This window comes from Nyctereutes procyonoides, unplaced genomic scaffold, assembly GCF_905146905.1.
Source record: "Nyctereutes procyonoides isolate TBG_1078 unplaced genomic scaffold, NYPRO_anot_genome, whole genome shotgun sequence".
Taxonomy (NCBI): domain Eukaryota; kingdom Metazoa; phylum Chordata; class Mammalia; order Carnivora; family Canidae; genus Nyctereutes; species Nyctereutes procyonoides.
In genome coordinates, this window is record NW_026575126.1 from 20,887,781 (window position 1) to 20,910,406 (window position 22,626).

Consider the following 22,626-nt stretch of genomic DNA (forward strand, 5'->3'; position numbering starts at 1 on the left):
ATATTGGCTTTGCCAGTTAATTGACAGCATTACCTTGCTAAACTCTAGGATTCCCAGTTTCAGTCAGACTACCATTCACAATTTGAGCTTTTCTCTGGGGAACATGTATTTTATAAGTACATACATATGCACATTTTTCCAATTTTTATGAAATCTGCATTATATATATAGTAAAATACAGGATATAATACAGATTTAGTAATATGTTTTCCATATCATGGATATATATTTCCAAATATTGTGTGCATATGTGTTTGTTTGCTTCTCTCATTCTTTTTTATGGGGGGGCAACACAGTTTTATTTTAAAAATTAATTTAATTTTATTTTGTGTTCAGGTTTTTCTTGAAACCACAGGGGGATCATACCAAGGTTTTACTTATAGAGCCCAAAGGTTGTCATACGGGGAAAGCAAGACCTTGTGATCATTTGCAATATATCCTCAAACAGTGTCTATATTTGGCCTCTCTGTGCGCTGCCTGACAGTGGACTGTTTTAGGAACTGGATCTAGAATATTAGGTTTGCATTTCTGGAGAGCTCTTGCTCACACTTTTGGATTATTTTGTTCACCTAGCAATAAAAAATAAATGTATATTAACTAGAAGGGCAGTTTCCTGAGCACGTTACAAGAAGATCTGGCTTAATGTTTTCTACTACTTAGTACACTTCTATGAGTTACAATGGCAAAATCTAAATCTCATTACCTTCCTACTCCAAACTGAACAACTCTCTGTTTAGTACATAATTTTATTATTCAATATAAGGAATATTATGTCAGTAGTTCAGAAGACATATATTCATGTCATGTAATTTAAAGCCCAGCATCAGACCTTTCTGAATTACTTCTTGTTCTAGCTGGTCAACGTTCACATTTATCTTAGTGGTGTGGCTAAAAATCTGTTTGTAATATGGCTGTTTTCATTTTTAAATTATATGTACTCATATATTGAAAGATCAGTGCAAGTACTAATAATTACCAGGATTTATGATCAGAATTATATTCACCTTAGGGGTCTATTTTATAAATAGTTTGCTAGTATAATATGTCTAAATTGATGTGGTAATGAGGTAGTTTCTTCTTTTCTTGAATCCCTGTTTCTCATGCTCTCTCTTCATAAACATCCCCATACCTGGTTCTTCCAAGATTATCTCTCCCATTGCTAGTTGCTCTGTCCAGTCTTTATCTTGATCCCTAGCTTAATGCCTGGAGCCCTTGATATGCAGTTTGATGCCAGTCACTTGCTTGTGGTGGCACAATTAAGCCAAAGAAGTATTTTATAATAGAGTAATTAAGAGTGTGTGAACTGTGTGGAGCCTTTCTGTCTGGTTTTGAATTCTAGCCCTGCCATCTTTTAGCTCTGTGAATTTGGGCAAGTCATTTAACCATTTTGTGCTTCAGATCTTCATCAAACAGGATATTCTCAAGGTACTCATCTCACAGGGTGATTATTAGGATTAAAATACTTTAAAGTACTATATAGGTGTTTGCTATCATCATCCAGGCAACAGGCCTTTGATAACAAGTTTTTGTGTAGAAAGTAGCAACAACCTGTATGCACTTATGGGGGACAAGCAGAGAAATGTGGCTTGAATCATTTACATTTCACCCCAATCCAAGAAGGGATGGAACAGCAGTGGGCCTTCAGGAAAAGTCAAATTTACTTTACTTTTTTCCATCTACACAGGCCTTTTCCCCTCTGAAGCATATTCTACACTCTTCTCACATCTTTGTCCTTGTTTATCTCTAGTACTTCTATTCAAAGGAGAAATGAAGAGAGCGCTTTTTATTTGAAAGGATGGGGGTTATAATAAATGGAGAACCCCTTAGAATTCATTGATCCTATTTTTATGTTACTCCTTTTCTGAGTACTGCTTCCTGGGATGCTACTACGCATTACCTACTTTTGTAGACCTCTGTAACATTACTTTCCTGCCTGAATTGCTCTCATTCACCAGATGAGTACTATCTGGATATTGTACATTTTTGTCTTTATTTCCTCCTATCATCTTCAGCCTACCCCTAAGTTCACACCTGACCCACTCTATTGGGGATCTCCCATTTTATGGCATTATTTATTATTGTAGTGTTTCCAGAGAGATTGAATCTGTTTCATTTTTAAGATTGTCTGTTGTACTTCTGTGTTCCATAATTAAGATTTTCTTGGGCTGATTTATTGAAATAGCATGGCAGTGATTCCTGATTTTAGCTTTGATGCTCAATCTGATATCCTTTCCAAAATGCCTTTCTTTTCAGTGCCTGATATTATACCATTAGATTTTTCATTCAGTGAGTTAAAGTATCCAACTCCCCTTTTAAAATGTAGATTTTTTTCTGAATATTTAGCAGATTGGCACTCAGTCAGAAGGTCAGTGTTCTAGTTTGTGCCATAGTATTAATCAGTTTTATGTTCAACTAGAAGCTTTTCTAGAAGTGTATAGTTTAGTAATTCAGAAGTTAGTCTTTCTGGGTTTAGATTCTGACTCCATCATTTATGGAATGGTCAGGAAGTGCCTTCAAGTCTCAATTTCTTTATCTATGAAAAGAATAATAATAGTAATTATAGCATGGGATGACTCTGGGGATTGAATGAGGTAATGCACACAAAATAACCTAATGGCTGGCACATTATAAGCTTCTAGGGAATGTTAGTTGATATAAATATGTATTGGGTATCTGGAAGGGAGACACATTGTTGTGTCTTATACCTTATAGTAGAGGCTGGCAAACTATGGCTTAGATCTGGTCACTGCCCTCTTTTTATATAAAACAACAAAAAACAAGCATATGCAACAGTAACCTGTAAAGCCTGATATTTAAATCTGATATTTATTATCTGTCCCTTTACAGAAAAAGTTTGCTATCTTACTCAGATTGCCAGGAAGCCTTAATAATTATAAAATTCCAAATTACCATGCAATGAAGTGAGTCACTAATATCTTAATATTAATTACTTTGTTAGTAATAAGTGGTCAGCCATGTCCATTTGTGAGGTTTGATGTGATAACAATCGAAGGAAAACAGAAAATTCCTGAGTGCCACAGGCTTTTAAGGGAGGTTGCAGTGGGGTACCAAAGCTAAAGGCACTGGGTGCCCGATGCAGTACAATCTCCTTGATTGAACTTGACTAAAACTGCTCTTTAGATATTCTCTATAGAACATACTAACAGCACAGGAGGCAGAACTGTCAAGGTTTAGGAGGCTCTTCTCTGTACTTAGATCTTTCCGTTCTTGTCATTGAGTTTGTATCTTCTAAGAGTCACTTGGGTTGTTCCCAAACCTTTTAATGCCATTTAACTTATCATTTTCACAGCATAACTTAATGAAATATTAAATAAATCAATGATACATGAGTATGAAAGAGTTTTTATGGGGCACCTGGGTAGCTCAGTCAGTTAAATATTTTACTCTTCATTTTGGCTCAGGTCATGATCTTAGAGTTGTGGTATTGAGCCGCGTTGGGTTCTGCACTCAGTGTGGAGTCTGTTTGAGATTTTCTTTCCTTCCCCTCTTCCCGCTGGTGCGCGCTCTCTCTCTCTCTATAAAATAGGTAAATCTTAAAAGTATTTTAAAAAGTTAAAAAAAAAGTTATTCCAGTACAAAATAAAGTGAATGGGAAGATTTAATAAAGAAGAGACATTTTAAAAATTGTTACTGAATTTAGTATAGATGAACAATGTAAAAGTTTGAGGGGGAAGTTACAAAAATCTAAAATGATTCTATACATCGGGTGCTTCACAAAAGTTTTAGATTTCATTCTTCATTTTAGAGAAATTTGAATTCGAAATTATAGATGTATATACATATGGTTTTTGTGAGAAAAGAGAGGCTCTAATCAGTGAACTCACATTAAAAAAAGGATTGGCCTTATGGTGAAAGATTTGTGAATGAATCCATATGTATTTTTTTAAGAATTGGCAGATATTTTATTAAGATACAGTTTTTGGAAGTGGGACAGACATTCTAACTGGTCTTCAGGTACATTTGTTAATGATTGGTTGGTTGCAAGTGAGCATGAAAACAGTTTGGAGAATTTCAAAAGAGAAAGGATTGTTCAGTGTTAGGGGTAGAGAGGCTTTTTCTTTTCTTTCTTTTTTTTTCTTTTTTTTTTTTATTTATTCATGAGAGACACAGAGAAAGAGGCAGAGACATAGGAAGGGGGAGAAGCAGGCGTCCTGTGGGGAGCCTGATGTGGGACTTGATTCTGGAACTCCAGGATCATGCCCTGAGCTGAAGGCAGATGCTCACCACTGAGCCACCCAGGCATCCCCGGGTAGAGAGTTTTTTGAGACTGCTAATTTCCTGCAAGAAGTTAAGGTCATTATCAAGTGATTACTGGTGGTTTTCTCCCCATGAAGAGTATAGAAGTTTTTTTTTTTTTTTAGCATACTTCTACCTGTATAATTTGGAATTTCTGGAATTTTAATGCTCAGTAAAATGATTGTTTTATTGACATACAGTTGACTAATACAATATTGTATTAGTTTCAAGTGCATAACCGTGATTCAACAACTTATGTTACGCAGTGCTCACCACAATAAGTGTAGTTACTACTGTCCCCATACACAGTCATTACAGTATTAGTGACTATATTTCCTATGTTGTACTTTTCCATATTTATTTTTAAGTTATAAAATGATTATGACATATACAAATAATTAAATTCTCTTAATTATTTTTGATTAGCCAAACAACTATCAGTTCTAATTTTGTTGGATAATAGGGCATCCATCCATTACACTTTACAAATAATTTTTTTACTTAGGAAGGCTAATCTTATGAAAGCTTTAATCAATGGATGTCAAAATGGATGTCTTAAGAAAAAGCTCTTTGCTTTTTTTAAAGTATGTGTTCTCTAAGATGCTTGCAAAGATGTGCAGTAATAGTGACAACTCCAAAAAGTTTGATTCACTACCCTGGGTTTAACTTTATTTAGTTATATAGAAATAGTTTAAAAAGTATTCTTGGAGCAAGAGTACTTCAAAACAAAACAACAACAACAACAACAACAAAAAACAGTCTTAGTGAAAAATTCCTTCTTTAGAGTTTCCCCAAGTAATCCAGGCCATTATTCTGCCTGGAGTAGTGAATCTAGTTCAGCTAACATCAGGAAGTATTGAATAGCAAGCAATGTGCTAATGCAAGAGCAAGGGGGAAATTAGGGCATCTTGACAGAGCCAGAAGCAGAAGCAGCCTTGTCAGTTGAGATTAAATTTAATCAAAAGGAGAAAATGTTTTTTGGCATGTTGAAGAATGAAAAATCTGGCAAAGATTTTTAATATGCTGTGCCATCTCATAGCACTTTTTTAAAAATGTAGGCTCCACGCCCAGTGTAGAGCCCAGTGTGGGGCTTGAACTCATAACCTCGAGATCAAAACCTGAGTTAAGACCAAGAGTTGGATGCTTAACTGACTGAGACACCCAGTCACCTTATACAGCATTTTTTTTCATACAGCTTTCTTTTCTTTCTTTTCTTTTCTTTTCTTTTTTCTTATTTTTCATGAGATACACAGAAAGAGAGAGGCAGAGACATAGGCAGAGGGAGAAGCAGACTCCATGCAGGGAGTCTGATGTGGGACTTGATCCCAGAACTCCAGGAGCCGAAGGCAGACACTCAACTGCTAAGCCACCCAGGCCTCCCCATATAGCATTATTTTTAAACTGAGGCTTGTATCTAATTAAGTAGGAATATTTTCGAAGTTTCTGTCTTAAAGTCGGGGAAATTGTTTAAGTCTCAAATGCTTTTAATCTTACTTAAAGGAAATAGCATGCTGTATTAGTGCAAATATTCTGAGAAGCAGACATGAGGATAGGGTTTATACTTGCAAGAAATTTAGTAGGCTAAATGCATGTGAGAGAACATGGTAAGGAACCCAGGGGTGACTGAAGGAGCTGTCAAACTTCTGTGTTGATCTGCCTATGATGGAAGGAACAGGGAAAGGAAGGAAGCTTGGGTAGTATTTGTCTTAGGCTACAGTGATGTTCTGAGGAAAATCAGCAGAGTGTTAGAAAGTTCCCAGGCCAAGGTCACCCATCAGAAAAGGCCCTATCTCTCTGGAATAGTGTCCTGGATGTCCTCAGTCACTAGTAGAGAACAGCCTGTGAGAAAGCCTTGGTACCCAAGGCTTCGTGGTAACGAATGCAGGGTGCCCTACTGGAGCCATTGGTCAATTATGCAGTCAAAGATCAGAGAGATGCATTCTCATGCCTGCCACACATGTAAGTTTTGACATGCTATATGTTTATATAGGTATACCTCCTATTGCGTTTGGCTTTATGGTGCTTTGCAGATGGTATGAGTTTTGTTGTTATTGTTGTTTTGTTTTGTTTTTGTTTTTGTTTTACAAATTGAAGATTCATGGCAACCTGCAGCAAACAAGTCCAATCAGTGCCACTTTCCCAACTGCCATTTGCACACTTCATGTCTCTGGTCACATTTTGGTAATCCTTGCAATATTTCTATTTTTTTCATTATTTGTTGTGGTGATCAGTGATCTTTGATGTTATTATTATAATTGTCTTGGAGTGCCACAAACTACACCCATAAAAACATGGCAAACTTGATTGATATGTATTGTGTTTGTTCTGACTTCTCTCAATCAGCCATTCCCTTATCTTTCTCCCTTTCCTCAGGCTTCCCTATTCCTTGGGACACAACAGTGTTGAAATTAGGCCAGTTAATAACCCTACAATGGATTCTAAGTGTTCAAGTGAAGGGAAGAGTTGCACATCTCTCACTTTAAATCAAAAGCTAGAAATAATTAAGCTTAGTGAGGAAGGCATGTTGAAAGCCAAGACAGGTTGAAAGCTAAGCCTCTTTTGCCAAACACTTAGCCAAGTTGTGAATGCCAAGGAAAAGTTCTTGAAGGAAATTAAAAGTGCTACTCCAATGAACAAACAAATGTTAAATGAAACAGCCTGATTTTTGAGACGGAGAAAGTTTTAGTGGTCTGGATGGAAGCTCAAACCAGCCATCACATTCCTTTAAGCCAAAGCCTAATCCAGAGTAGGGTTTTAACTCTCTTCAATTCTATGAAGACTCAAAGAGGTGAGGAAGCTGTAGAAGCAAATTTTGAAGCCAGTAAAGGTTGGTTCATGAGGTTGAAGGAAAGAAATTGTCTTCATAACATAAAAGTGCAGGGTGAAGGGAATCCCTGGGTGGCTCAGCGGTTTAGTGCCTACCTTTGGCCGAGGGTGTGATCCTGGAGTCCCAGGATCGAGTCCCATGTCGGGCTCCCTGCATGGAGCCTGCTTCTCCCTCTGCCTGTGTCTCTGCCTCTCTCTGTGTGTCTTTCATGAATAAATAAATAAAATCTTAAAAAAAAAGTGCAGGGTGAAGCGCCAAGTGCTGGTGTAGAAGCTATAGCAAGTTATACAGAAGATCTAGCTAAGATAATTCATGAAGGTGGCTACACTCAACTACAGATTTTCACAGATTTTATTCTTTTGGAAGAAGATGTAATCATATTTGCAAATGATATATTTGGTAATGGGTTAGTATCCAAAATCTATGTAGAACTTATCAAATTCAACTCCCAAACAACAAATAATCTAGTTAAGAAATGGACAGAAGACATGAATAGGCATTTTCCCAAAGACATACAGATAGCTAACAGACACATGAAAAGATGCTCAACACATGACCGAGGCGGAGCAGCAGCAGCTCATCGACAACCACTTCCTCTTCGATAAGCCCATGTCACCCCTGCTCCTGGCCTCGGGCATGGCCTGCGACTGGCCAGATGCCTGTGGCATCTGGCACAATGACAATAAGACCTTCCTGGTGTGGATCAATGAGGAAGACCACCTGCAGGTCATCTCCATGCAGAAAGGGGGCAACATGAAGGAGGTGTTCGCTCGGTTCTGCAACGGCCTCACCCAGATTGAAACACTTTTCAAGTCAAAGAATTATGAATTCATGTGGAACCCTCACCTGGGCTACATCCTCACCTGCCCATCCAACCTGGGCACAGGCCTGCGGGCAGGTGTGCACATCAAGCTGCCCCTCCTGGGCAAGCATGAGAAGTTCCTGGAGGTGCTCAAGTGGCTGCGGCTTCAGAAACGAGGCACAGGTGGTGTGGACACAGCTGCTGTGGGTGGCGTCTTTGATGTCTCCAACGCAGACCGCCTGGGCTTCTCAGAGGTGGAGCTGGTACAGATAGTGGTGGATGGTGTGAAGCTGCTCAGCGAGATGGAGCAGCATCTGCCACCACCACCAACCCCGCTGCTTCCTAACTTATTGCCTGGGCAGTGCCCGCCATGCATCCCTCTGTTGTTCGCCACTTGGCAGCTGAGCCCTTAGCCTCGCTGTAGAGACTTCTGTCACCCTTGGTAGAGTTTATTTTTGTGACGGCTAAGATGTTGCTGATGCTGAAATAAACTAGGGTTTCGGCCTGCTACTACCAGTCAAAAAAAAAAAAAAAAAAGAAGAAGATGCTCAATATCATTCATCATCAGGAAAATACAAATCAAGTACAATGATATATTACCTCACACCTGTCAGAACGGCTAAAATTAACAATACAGGAAACAACAGTTGTTGGTGAAGATTTGGACAAAGGAGAACCCTCTTACCTTGTTGGTGGGAATGCAAACTGGTGTAGCCACTCTGGAAAACTGTATGGAGTTTCCTCAGAAAGTTAAAAATAGTACTACCCTATGATCCAGCAATCATACTAATAGATATTTATCCAAAGGATACAAAAATACAGATTCAAAGGGGCACATGCACCCCAGTGTTTAGCAGTAGTATCAACAATAGCCAAATTTTATGGAAAGAGCCCAAATATCCAGCAACTGATGAATAAAGAAGATGTGATATATACACACACACAGACACACACACACAATGGAATATTACTCAGCCATCAAAAAGAATGAAAGCTTGCCATTTGCAATGATGTGGTTGGAGCTAGAGTGTATTGTGCTAAGCAAAATAAGTCAAAAAAAAAAGAATTACTGTATGATTTTACTCATGTGGAATTTAAGAAATGAAACAAGTGAACATGGGGTGGGGAGAGAGAGAGGCAAACCAGAAAACAGGCTTTTTTTTTTAATTACAGAGAAAAAACTGAGGATTACTAGGAGGGAGGTGGGCAGGGGATTATATACAGACAAAACTTAATTCCTGTCATTTCTGGAGCTCTTTTTCTCATAACTCCCTCCTCCATTGTATTGTGCCCCATAAATTCCATCTGACTTATCCTCCTGAAGCTCCTATATTAGTCTTCTCAACTCAGGAAGACAACCAGGCTCTTCTTGTGTTTGTTCTCCCTATGCCATGATCTACAATTTGTTTCCAGGAAGAAAAGTATCATAACTATAAGACTTACCTAATTAGTTTTCCCTCATTTAGGAATCAGTCCTATACTACCTTTTTTTTTTCCAGTGTCATATTTTATTCACTTTTCTACTTGTTAATGTAGAAAAGTTACCTTTCAAAAGTGGAAGCAGAATCCCTAATATTTTTAAAAAGGTTTTATTTATTTATTCATGAGAGACACAGAGAGAGAGAGGCAGAGATATAGGCAGAGGGAGGAGAAGCAGGCTTCATGCAGTGAGCCCGATGTGGGACTCAATCCCAGGACTCCAGGATCATGCCCTGAGCCAAAAGGCTGTCATCCAACCATTGAGCCATCCAGGCATTCCTAATTTTTTTTAAGACTTTATTTATTTATTTATTTATTTATTTATTCATTCATTCATTCATTCATTCATTCATTCATGAGAGACACAGAACAAGAGGCAGAGACACAGGCAAGAGGGAGACGCAGGCTCCATGCAAGGAGCCCGATGTGGTACTCGAACCTGAGCCAGAGGCAGATGCTCAACCACCCAGGCATCCCTTTAATTTTTTTCTTAATATCCTTTATTTTTTAGGACAGAAAAACTGGGAAAAGTACAGAGAATTCTCATATGCCCTCACGCAGTTCCCATATTATCAACATCTTTTATATACATTTAGTGTAGTACATTTGGTACAATTAACCAACATTGAGACCTTATTAACTAAAGTCCATAGTTTATTCAGAATTCTTTAGTTTTTGCCTAATATCTTTTTTCCCTAGGGTCCCATCCAGGATGCCACATTACATTTAATGGTCATGTCTCTTTAGGCTTCTCTTAGCTGTAACAGTTTCATAGACTTTACTTGTTTTTGATGACTTGGACAGTTTGAGCTCTGGGCAAGTATTTTGTAGAAATATTCCTCAATTGGAGTTTATCTGATTTTTAAAAAGATTTTATTTATTTATTCATGAGAGACACAGAGAGAGAGAGGCAGAGACACAGACAGAAGGAAAAGCAGGCTCCCTGTAGGGAGCCTGATGTGGGACTTGATCCCAGGACCCTGTGATCACAACCTGAGCCGAGGGCAGACGTTCAACCACTGAGCCACCCAGGCGTCCCTATCTGAATTTTTTCACCATTAAATAGGTTATAAGTTTTGGTGAGGAAGTTCAAAAGGATAAAGTGTCATTTCTTATTATATCATTTCATGGGTACATGTAATGATAGTGACTTATTACTGTTGATGTTAACCTTGATCACCTGGCTGAGGTAGTTTTTGTTTGATTTTTGCACTGTAAAGTTATTCTCATCACCATCCCCTATCTCCCATTTGCACACTATACTCTCTGGAAAGAACTGTATATAGCCCACACTTAAGGGATGGGAGTTAGGGCTCACCTTCTTGAGGGAATAGTATGTATCTAAATTATTTGGAATTCTTTTGCACAAGAAATTTGCATCTTTTCCCCATTTATTTATTCAGTCATTTCTATATATCAGTATATACAGAAATTCAGGAGTGATTCAGCAGATCTTTTGATAAAGGACAGACCAGAGTGGACAAACAGAAACTAAGCTGCAGAGCACTGAGCAGAGGCTTTTGATGAAAAAGGAAAAGTCTTGCGCACTGAACTATAATGATATGGACAGTACAGGATAACCAGAGGTGGAGCCAGGGCCTCACCACTATGGAAGAGTATCTACTGAGGCTGCAGACTGGCCCAGGAGTGGCATCATGCTGTTGGGATGGCCATCCTCAATAAGCTTCTCCTTGAAACACAACTGCAGCTGTATTCTGCATCACTGGAAATGGCAATATTATATTAACTCTGTTGGTCTATGGAAAAAAATTTATTTTGTACTTTGACTTACATTTTGTGCTTTGGTTTGTAATTTGGCTTATTCTTTACTTTGGCTTATTTATTTTATTGCTGAAACTGTTCCAGCTTTAGCTACAGGAGCTCTTTCAATGTGTTCTTATATCCCTTTAACAACCCCCACATCATTGTGTGTGTGTGTGTAGCATTTCCTTACTTTTTGACACTAAAAATACTCTAAACTCATCTGTCCTAGAATCAACCATTTCTCTAATGAACCCTGGTTCTTTTATTCTAATGGAATTAGAAACTAGTATCTGGATACTGGGTGTGCTTGTTGCTGTTTTCTTTTAGGTCCTCTCAGCCGAGAGAGCAAAGAAATATATGTGTTATATTCACCGGCATATATGCACCTATCTATAAATATTTATATATGAATCCATCTTTATATTAAGCTAAGTATAAATTCATATTTATGTCTCCAATACTAATCTGTCACCACATAGATCATCCTAGTCTACTCCCTTACTTGTTTGTAATCTTCTATAACAGTGACAAGCTTGGCTTTCACATTCCAATATCTAGTACTTAATTGTTCAATTCTAGTATACACACACACACACACACACACACACACACACACACACACATAATGGTTTTAGAATTGTTAATCTCAGGGATACCTGGGTGGCTCAGTGGATTGAGCATCTGCCTTTGGCTCAGGTCGTGATCCCGGAGTCTTGGGATGGAGTCCCACATCCGGCTCACTGCAGGGAGTCTGCTTCTCCCTCTACCTAAGTCTCTGCCTCTTTCTTTGTGCCTCTCATGAATAAATAAGTAAAATCTTAAAAAAAAAAACAGAATTGTTAATCTCTATTTTATGAGAAACAGCTTCACCAACTGGCGTACAGTGTTTGTATTTGGGTCTTTTGTCTTTATTCTTGTAGTCTGTACTCATTTCCAAAGTTATTTAGGCCAGGACCTTCCTTCTCCACTCCCTTCAGTGAGGTTATTTCATACATTTGTAATGCAGTTAGATTCTTTTGTCACAGACTGCATTTCATCCCAGGGTCCCCTGACCTCCTCCAAAATATTTTGTCTTTACATACCTTAAAGTTCACTTGTGCTTAAAGTTCTTTGGGTTTTTATAAATGGATATTGTCCTACATCTACCATCGCAGTTATCATACAGAATAGTTTCACCTAAAACTTTCCTGGGATTGATGCCCTCCCCAAACTTCTGGCAATTTTCAAAATTGTCTTCACAGTTTTGGCTTTTCCAGAATGTCATATAATACAATCATACAGTATGTAGCCTTTTCAGACTAGTTTCTTTTGCTTAAAAATATGCATTTAAGATTCATCCATGTTTTTGTGTGGCTTAAGAGCTAATTCCTTTTTTTATCACTGAATAATGTCTGTTGTTAAGAATATACCACAGTTTATTGATTCACCTGTTGAGGGACATTATAGTTGCCTTAGACTTGGTGATTTTATTTTATTTTATTTTGACTTTTTTATTTTTAAGATTTTATTTATTCATTAGAGACACAGAGAGAAAAAGAGAGGCAGAGACACAGGCAAAGGGAGAAGCAGGCTCCATGCAGGGAGCCTGATGTGGGACTCGATCCCGGGACTCCAGGATCACGCCCTGGGCCAAAGGCAGGCGCCAAACTACTGAGCCACCCAGGGATCCCTGTTGTAAACATTTGTTTTTTTTTTTTTTAATTTTTTTTTAATTTTTTTTATTTTTACGATAGTCATACAGAGAGAGAGAGAGGCAGAGACACAGGCAGAGGGAGAAGCAGGCTCCATGCACAGGGAGCCTGACGTGGGATTCGATCCCGGGTCTCCAGGATCGCGCCCTGGGCCAAAGGCAGGCGCCAAACCGCTGCGCCACCCAGGGATCCCTGTTGTAAACATTTGTATGCAAGTTTTTTGTGGGCGTAATTTTCAGATCAGCTGGTTAAATAGGATATGATTATCAGATCGTCTGATAAGATTATGTTCAACTTGGTAAGAAACTGCCAAAACTATCTTTCAAAGTGGCTGTACCTCCTTCCTTCCTTCCTTCCTTCCTTCCTTCCTTCCTTCCTTCCTTCCTTCCTTCCTTCCTTCCTTCCTTCCTTCCTTCCTTCCTTCCTGTTTGTTTATGAGAGAGAGAGAGAGATTGAGAAAGCAAGCATACCCATGAGCTGGGAGGGCAGAGGGAGAGAGAGAAAAGAATCTTAAGCAGACTTTACTCCCAGTGCGAAGCCTGATGTGTGGGGCCCGATCTCACAACCCTGAGATCATGACCTGACCTGAGCTGAAATCAAGAATCAGTAACTCAACTGACTGAGCCACCCAGGCACCCCCTACTTGCATTTCTGCTAGCAGTGAGTGAGAGTTCCTTTTGGTTCTCATCCTCATCAGTAATTGATACTGTCAGTTTTCTGGATTTCAGTCATTCTAATAGATGTACTTATATCTCATTTTACTTTACTTTTTTTTTTTTTTTTTTTTTTTAGTTTTTAAAAGAAATTTAAGTAGGTTCCACATCCAACATGGAGCTCAAACTCACAACTCTGAGATCAAGAGTCATATGATCTACCAACCAAGGTAGCCAGGCGCCCTCATTTTACTTTTTATTTCCCTAATGCCAGAGGATCTTTGTTTTTTAGTTCTTTTTTAAAATTTTATTTATTTATGAGAGACACACAGAGAGAGGCAGAGACATACGCAGAGGGAGAAGCAGACTCCCCGCTGGAAGCCAGATGCAGGACTTGATACCAGGGTCCTGGGATCACACCCTGAGCCAAAGGCAGACACTCAACCACTGAATCACCCTGGCGCCCCAATGCCAGAAGATCTTGAGGATCTTTTCATACAATCAGTTGCCATCTGTATATCACTGGGAGTTTTTTGTTCATATCTTTTGCTCATTTTTCAAGTGGGTTGCTTGTTGTCTAATGTTGGGTTTTAAGAGTTCTTTCATATTTTGGATAGAAATCTTGTATCTGAAATGTGATTTGCAAATACTTTCTCCCTGAGCCTTGTCTTTTCATTCTCTTAACAAAGTCTTCTACAGAAGAAAAGTTTTAAATTTTTTTGAGTTAAAATTGACATGTTGTATTTGTTTCAGATGCTCAACAACCATTTAATATTTGTATACATGGTGAAGTGATCACCACACTAAGTCTGTTTACCATCCATCACCATGCAAAGTTACAAAAATTTTTTTTTGCCTTGTGATAAGAACTTTTAAGATTTACTTTTCTGGCAACTTTCAAATATATAATAAAATATTACTGACTAGTTTCCATGCTTAAGTTTTTAAGTTTAATAGAATCCAACTTACCAGTTTTTTCTTCTATGGATTGTACTTTGATATTGTATCTATATTCTTCACCAAACCCAAGATCCTATGTTGGTGTTTTCTTCTAGAGGTGTAGGGTTTTATATTTTACATTTAAATCTCTGATCAATTTTGAGTTAATTTTTGTGTAAGTTAAAGATCTGTATCTAGGTTTACTTTTTTGTATGTGGGTGTCTAATTGTTCCAGCACTATTTGTTGAAAAGACTGTCCTTTCTCCATTGGTGTTTTCGTCAAAACTCTGTTAACTATATTTGTGTAGCTCTATTTCTGGCCTCTGATCTGTGTTGATTCTCTCTTGAGTACTGTTACTGTACAGTTACTCTTGAAATCAGGTAGTCTGAATCCTCCAACTTTGTTCTTCTTTTCCAGTATTGTTATGGCTATTTTTGGTTCTTTGCATTTCCATATACATTTTAGAATCACTTTGTCAATACCTACAAAATAACTTTCTGAGATTTTGATTGGAATTGCCTAAATTTTTAATTTTTAAAATCATAAATTGGTGTTGAATTTTGTCAACTGCCTCTCTATATCTATTTTAATGACCACAACTTTTTAATTTTGTTAATGTGCTAAATTATATTGCTTGATTTTGAAATATTAAAGCAATCTTGTACTCCTACAATAATTTCAACTTGATTGTGATGTTTTATTCAATGTATTTATTGCTGGATTCAGTTTGCTAATATTTTGTTGAATATATTTGCATCTATATTTCTCTCTCTTTTTTTTAAATTTTATTTATTCATGAGAGACAGGGGGGGGGCACAGACACAGAGAGAAGCAGGCTCCATTCCATGCAGGGAGCCCAATATGGGACTCGATCCCGGGTCTCCAGGACCACACCCGGGACTATGAAGGTGGTGCTAAGCCACTGAACCACCCGGGCTGCCCTGCATCTATATTTCTGAGAGAAATTTTTAGGTTTAGGTCTCAAGGTTATGTTAACTTATAAAATGAGTTGGAAAGTATTTTTTCGTGTTTTTTTTTCTATTTATTATTTTAATAAAACTTTGAGTAAGATTAATTTTATATCTTCCTTAAAAGTTTATTTGACTTTACTGGGGAAGCCATCTTGGCCTGTAATTTTCTATATTAAGTTTTATTTTTATTCTGCTTTTTACAATTAAGTTTATTATATTTAGAATTCACATATAATCAAATTCAGAGTTAAAAGTCTAATTTGATGAATTTTTTAAACTAAAAAATGTTTAAAGATTTTATTTATTTATTGGAGAGAGAGAGTGAGGGAAACAGCATGAGTGGGAGTGTGGGAGGAGAGTAGCAGAGGGAGAAGGAGAAGTAGACTCCCCACTGAGCAGAGTCCTGGATGTGGGGCTCCATCCCAAGACTCTGGGATCATGACCTGAGCCAAAGGCAGATGCCCAGCCAACTGAGCATGTAGTTATGTGAGCAGGATATATGGTTATCATACAGGGTTACATTAATTTCAGATGTACAATATAGTGATTCAACAATTCTGTACGTTACTCAGTACTCATCATGATAAGTGTACTCTTAATCCCCCTTAGCTACTTCACTCATCCTCCTCCCCTCCTCCCCTCCTCCCCTCGTAGTCATCTGTTCTCTCTAAGAGTTAAGGGTCTACTTTTTGGTTTGTGGCTTTTTTCTTTCTTTCTTTCTTTTGTTTCTTAAATGCTACATATGAGTGGAATTATATGGTATTTGTCTTTCTCCAACTGGCTTATTTCACTTAGCATTACACTGTCTGGCTCCATCCATGTTGTTGCAAATGGCAAGATGTCATTCCTTTTATATATAACATATATATAAAAATACACACTTCTTCTTTATCCAATCATCTATCAGTGAAAACTTGGGCTTCTGCCGTAATTTGGCTATTGTAGATAATACTGCTGTAAACATTGGGTGTGTATATCTCTTTGAATTAGTATTTCTGTATTCTTTTTGTAAATACCTACTAGAGTAATTGCTTTAATATTGTAGTTTAGTAGGGTTGTAGGGTAGGTTTTTTTTTTTTTTTTAACTTTTTTAGGAACCTCCATACTGTTTTCCACAGTGGCTGTACCAGCTTGCATTCCCACCAACAGTGCACAAGGTTCTTTTTCTGCATATCCTCACTGACACTTGTTGTTTCTCATGTTTTTTATTTTAGGCATTCTGACAGGTGTGAAGTGATATCTCATGTGGTTTTGATTTGTATTTTCCTGATGATGAGTGCTGTTGAGCATCTTTTCATGTGTCTTTTAGCTATCTATATGTCTTCTTTGTAGAAATGTCTGTTCATATCTTCTGTTCATTTTTAACTTGGATTATTTGCTCTTTTGGTGTTGTGTAAGTTCTTTATATATTTTGGGTACTGTTTATTGGATATATCATTTACAAATATCTACTCCCATTCTGTAGGCTTTCAGTTTTGTTGATTATTTCCTTTGTTGTGCACAAGTTTTTATCTTGATGTAGTCTCAATAGTTTTTTACTTTTGTTTCCCCTGCCTCAGGAGACATACCTAGGAAAGTGTTGCTATGGCCAATGTCAGAGTAATTAACCACCTGTGCTCTCTCCAGGATTTTTGTGGTTTCAAGTCTCACATTTAGGTCCTTAATCCATTTTGAGTTTATTTTTGTGTATGGTGTGAGACAGTGGTCCAGTTTCATTCTTTTGCCTGTAGCTGTCCCATTTCCCCAAACCATTTGTTAAAGAAACTGTCTTTTTCCCATTGCATATTCTTGCCTCCCTTGTTGAAAATTAATCTTTGTCCAGATTACTTATGGGTTTATTTCTGGGTTCTCTATTCTGTTCTATTGATCTATGTGTCTGTTTTTGCCATACTGTATGATTACAGTACCATACTGTTTTGATTACTATAGCTTTATAGAATATCTTGAAATCTGGGATTGTGATACCACCTGTTTTGTTCTTCTTTTGCAGAATTGCTTTGTCTATTTGGGATCTTTTGTAATTCCATATACATTTAAGATTATTTGTTCAAATTTCATGAAAAATGCTGTTGATGTTTTGATAGGGACTGCATTAAATCTATAGTTTGCTTTGGGTAGTATAGATATTTTAACAATTTTTGTCCTTCCAATTCATGAGCATGGTGCATCTTTCTATTTGTTTGTGTTATCTTCATATTCCGTGTTTATAATTTTCAGAGTACAGGTCTTTCATATCCTTGGTTAGGTTTATTCCTAGATATTTTATTATTTTTGCTATAATTATAAATGAGATTGTTTTCTTAATTTCTTTCTTATACTTCATTAGCAGTGTATTAGAATGCAGTGGATTTCTATATATTAATTTTATGTCCTGTGACCTTATTGAATTCATTTATCAGTTCTAATAGGTTTTTGGTGGGCTCTTTAGGGTTTACTATATGTAGTATGTCATCTGCAAATAATGACAGTTTTACTTATTCCTCATCAATATGGATGCCTTTTATTTATTTTTTCTTGTCTGATTGCTATGGCTAGGACTTCTAGTACTATGTTGAATAAAAGTGGTGAGAGTGGACATCCTTTTCTTGTTTCTGATGTCAGGGAAAAGGTCTCAGTTTTTCACCATTGAGCATGATAGTAGCTATGTTTTTTATATATGGCCCTTATTATGTTGAGATATGTTCCCTCTAAACTTACTCTGTTGAGGGTTTTTATCATAAGTGAATGTTGTACTTTGTCAAATGCTTTTTCTGCATCTGTTGAAATGATTTTATGGATTTTGTCCTTTTTCATGTTGGTGTGATATATGGCTTTTTGATTGACTTGCAGTTACTGAACCACCCTTCATTTGTATCTTGGTAATAAATCCCACTTGATCACGGTGAATGGTTTTTTAAAAATACATTATTTGATCTGGTTTGCTAATTGTTAAGGATTTTTCCATCTGTGTTCATCACAGATACTGGCAATTGCCTCAGTGGAAAAAAGTTACCTAAAATACTTTGATGAGCTCTTTTGTCTTCTCTCTTAGAAGTTGTTTCAAAATCTGCCATGATGGTATCTTCCTGATGCCTTCAAATCAATCTTGCTTAAAAAAAAAAACTATATTTATATATTTATATATTTATGTATATGGCTGTATTTATATGTATCTCCCTTTTTTCTTAACTATTTTTAAAAAGATTTATTTATTTATTCATGAGAGACACAGGCAGAGGGAGAAGCAGGCTTCTCGCAGGGAGCCTGATGTGGGACTCGATTCCAGATCCTGGTATCATGCCCTAAGCTAAAGGCAGATGCCCAACCACTGAGCCACCCAGGCATCCCTTTCTTAGCTATTTTGAAGAATGTTGGTCTGAGATAACCCAGTAAGGCATTGCCAGAAGTGTATTTTTCTTCTCCTTGTCCCTCTCCATTCTTCTATACCATCCACTAGAATATAATATTGTTTTGTGTATCTCATTTACTGATGTATACATAGCACTTAGAGTAGTGCCTAGCACAAAACAGAAGTCAATAGACATTTGTTGAATTAAAGAGTGAATGGACATTTTATGTGAGAATATAGAATAGAAATTTAAAAGAAAATATCTTTCTTGTCGTTTCTCACATCTAAGATATGGGTGTTCTTTAGCATAATTAGGTGAGTTCTGAACTTGAACTCAGGACTTTTATAGTTTTAGTACCTTTCTTGTTGCTACTCTCTTAAAATGTTAAATAACATCTTTTGTTCTTTATTTCTCCATTTGCAAATGATTTATTACTCTCTTATTCATGAAAATAGTTTCAATCATTGAAGGTAAAGAGTTTTCAAGGGGAAAAAATTAAAACATTAGAATTAACGTTTTAATTAAGTGATCAAAATATTTAAGTATAATCGGTTACCTGGATTGTTCAGTTGGTTAAGTGTAGAATTCAATTTCAGCTCAGGTCATGATCTCAGAATTGTGAGATCAAGCCCAATGTGAGGCTCCCTGCTGGGCATGAAACCTGCTTAAGATTCTTTCTCTTCTCTCCTCCTCCTCTCCTTCCCTTTCCCACCCCCCCACCTCACGCATGCACATGCTCTCATTTTCTAAAAAACAAAATAAAAAAATATTTAGGTATAAATATAGATGTATAATTTTTATTATTATTATCCTACCAGTAAATGTAAACAAGACAAATAGATTACTATATTTTAAGAGGTAAAGATGAGTTTCATAAAAAATTATATCTTGCATAGTATATAAATGTTTATCTGTGTTTTCCACTCTCTTCCCTTTAGGGCCATTTTAAGTGCCAGATCTAGTTATTTTGCTGCAATGCTGAGTGGCTGTTGGGCTGAAAGCTCCCAAGAGTACATTACTCTTCAAGGGTAAGCATAATTTTTATAAGGCAACTTGACTACAAATACTCCTTCATACAAAGCACTTTTTATGGATCTGATTTCCCCATGTGTTCAATGGAATGTTTCTCATGTTTGTGGAATTCATTAAAGTGCATCTTCTGAAAATGACATAGTAGGAAGCATTTAGTAATAGAGATAATGTGTTAGTCTTCTTAGACTGCTATAACAAAATACTACTACTGGGTTGCTTAAACAACAGAAAATTATTTTCTCGCAATTTGGCAAGATCAGAGTGCTAGCAAGTTTTGGGTCTTTGAGAGCTCTTACCTCAGTTTGCAGACAGCTAGTTTTTTGTATGTGCTTAATGGCCTTTCCTTACTGCATGGGGGCAAGGGGAGATGAAAATAGAGGGAGAGAGAGAACTCTCTGGTGTTTCTTCTATAAGGACACTAATTTTAGCACATTAGAGCAGGGCCTCACCCTGTTACCTCATTAATCTTAATCCTTCATAAACCCTATTTCCAAATATAGCCACACTGGAGGATTAGGCCTTGGTATATCAATTTGGGTGGGTTGGGCTGTAAAAGGTAGTTTTGCTTCTTTTTTTTTTTTAAAGAATAATTTGGATAGGTGTGGATTTCATTGACCTATTATGAGGCAATGGTGAATCTACACATTGGTGGCAGTTTATGTAAACTGCCAAAATAGTTATTAAGAGATGAACTAATACCTTAAATGATAAAAAGCAACCTTTTTTTTGGTCATGGATGATCCCTGCAAGATTCTATAGTATGGGGGAGGGCTTTCTCAGTAGGAAAATTGCCTAGGAGTTCTGAGGGAACCTCTCAGCTCTAGATCTTAGCCAGAGATTTGGGTGTGGAATAGTGATAGTGGTAATTTCATGACAATTGATGCACAGAAAGTATTGATAAATTCTTACCATTTGTTTTGTCATCCTGACCTATAATCTTGATTCTTGGTTGCAGTCATCTGGTTCTCTTACTATCTAGAACATATCTACAAATGCCTATCATTTTGTAATTTCTCACTCTATAAAAAAATGGAACTGTTATTTGTAAGAATATATAATGTGTTCTTATTTTGTTCTTTTTTTTCATATTTTATCCATTTAGTAGAAATGAAACATCTGCAAAAGGTCCTAACCCTGTTTTCTTCATACTAGGGCCTTTGAGATTATGTTTTGATTATACTACCACAGTTTTAATACACATATCCCTGTATTTTGCAACCTTTTTTTTTTTTTTTAAAGATTTGTAAAATGTATTTATTCATGAGAGACAACACACAGAGAGAGGCAGAGACACAGGCAGAGGGAGAAGCAGGCCCCATGCAGGGAGACTTGGGACTCCATCCCAGGTCTCCAGGATCAGGCCCTGGGCTGAAGGCCACGTGCTAAACCGCTGAGCCACCCAGGCTGCCCTAAGATCTCTTTCTTTTTTGATGAATTTAAAATATCCACTGAATATAGAAAAAAAGAATAGTGCTAGTAGAGGCCAGAGTTTGTGTGCCATTCCTAGGGATAATCACATTGGTGTAATTTTGAAAACTTTTCCAGGGTCTGTGTTTCAGATATTTTAGACATCATTTAAAAAAAAAACCTGTCAATCCACTCCCATTAGAACTGAATTCAATAGAAATGTAAATGGAGAAGTAACAGTAGTTTGATTCAAAATGCAACTTTTGACATTCATTAAAAATCACATGATCCTGTGTAGTGAGATAAAAGTCAACAGAAGAGTATGATTATGAGATCTTTTTCTACAGCAGGGGAAAGTAATTTACAGAAAGCACATGTCTAATTTTTTTTTTCCTAGAAGAAATCTTAGTTCCTTGTAGGTTTAGTGACAGTTTTTATTATCTGATACCTATTATGTAGCTCTTTCTTCCTTTCTCCAAATAGATTCTGTCCACACCAGTAATAATAATACCTTATAGTAACACCATGTCTTTTTCTGGGCTTCTTCCACATTTACTATGCCCTTTAATTTTTAGAATCAGTCTTTGATAGAACAGGTGTATTCATATATTGCAGATGAGTAAAAGCAAGATCAGTTAAGTTAAATGTCTTCCTGGAGTCACCTGGTAAATAAGAGCTTATCCTGAATATAAATCACATGATTTGGGGGGACTTAATTCAGTGTCCATTCCACCATAGTCACTAAAGAATTTAAAAGTTTCCTATTGGAATGAGTTGGGTTCTTGAGCTAATGCACTAATTTAAACTAATTGTTTAAATCAATGATTTTTAAACTTCATCCCATAGGACCCTAAATGTTCCTGGTAGGTATGTTAGGGAACAGATGGCATGGGATAGGGATCTGAGGGAAAACTACATGGGGAAGGGCACTCCTCCAACCAGATATGTTCCGCTTCTATCTGTTTTGTACTGTTTAAGATGACCTCTGAGTTTAGCTATGGGAATAAGGGAAGTCCTTAGTCAGCCCTCATGAGTGATCAGATTAAACATTCAAAATACAAGGCTTTTAAAGATGAAGTCTGTTAAGAAGTGAGTAGACAAGAAACAAGTGGTATCATTAACTACTGGTCTCTACGACTTTACCTGTAATTTTCCATCCTTGATTATGATGGATGTGATGGATAATCTCCTGTTATAATATGGCTTGACTACCACTGACCAACTTTAGTAGCTTGCCCAAGAAAAAGCCAAATAGAAGTAGCCAAACTTGTTTCACAGTTCAATTTGTTTTTCCCTTGAATAAGCTACTGAAGTTGGTCAGTGGTAGTCAGAGAAAGACAAATATCATATGATTTCACTGTGAAATCTAAAACAAAACAAAGATACAGATGCAGTGAAACACCGGAACACCTGCACCCCAATGTTTATAGCAGCAATGTCCACAATAGCCAAACTGTGGAAGGAGCCTCGGTGT

The 22,626-nt window shown here is 37.1% G+C and overlaps 2 protein-coding genes across 2 annotated transcripts in view; both read left to right on the forward strand.

The window, feature by feature from the left end:
• The window catches only part of BTBD8 (BTB domain containing 8), a 93,774-nt gene that overhangs the window by 29,345 nt on the left and 41,803 nt on the right, over positions 1 to 22,626 (forward strand). The window contains exon 5 of the mRNA XM_055341362.1: positions 19,652 to 19,741. Within this exon, the coding sequence (XP_055197337.1) occupies positions 19,652 to 19,741 (90 nt within the window). The remainder of the gene's footprint in view (positions 1 to 19,651; positions 19,742 to 22,626) is intronic.
• LOC129519271 (creatine kinase B-type-like) lies at positions 7,637 to 8,299 on the forward strand. The gene has a single exon (XM_055339651.1). The coding sequence runs from the start codon at positions 7,637 to 7,639 to the stop codon at positions 8,297 to 8,299; it is 663 nt and encodes a 220-aa protein (XP_055195626.1).

Bases quoted from the DNA above. Each gene is read 5' to 3' on its own strand.
- LOC129519271 (XM_055339651.1), top strand. From the start codon at position 7,637: ATGACCGAGGCGGAGCAGCAGCAGCTCATCGACAACCACTTCCTCTTC.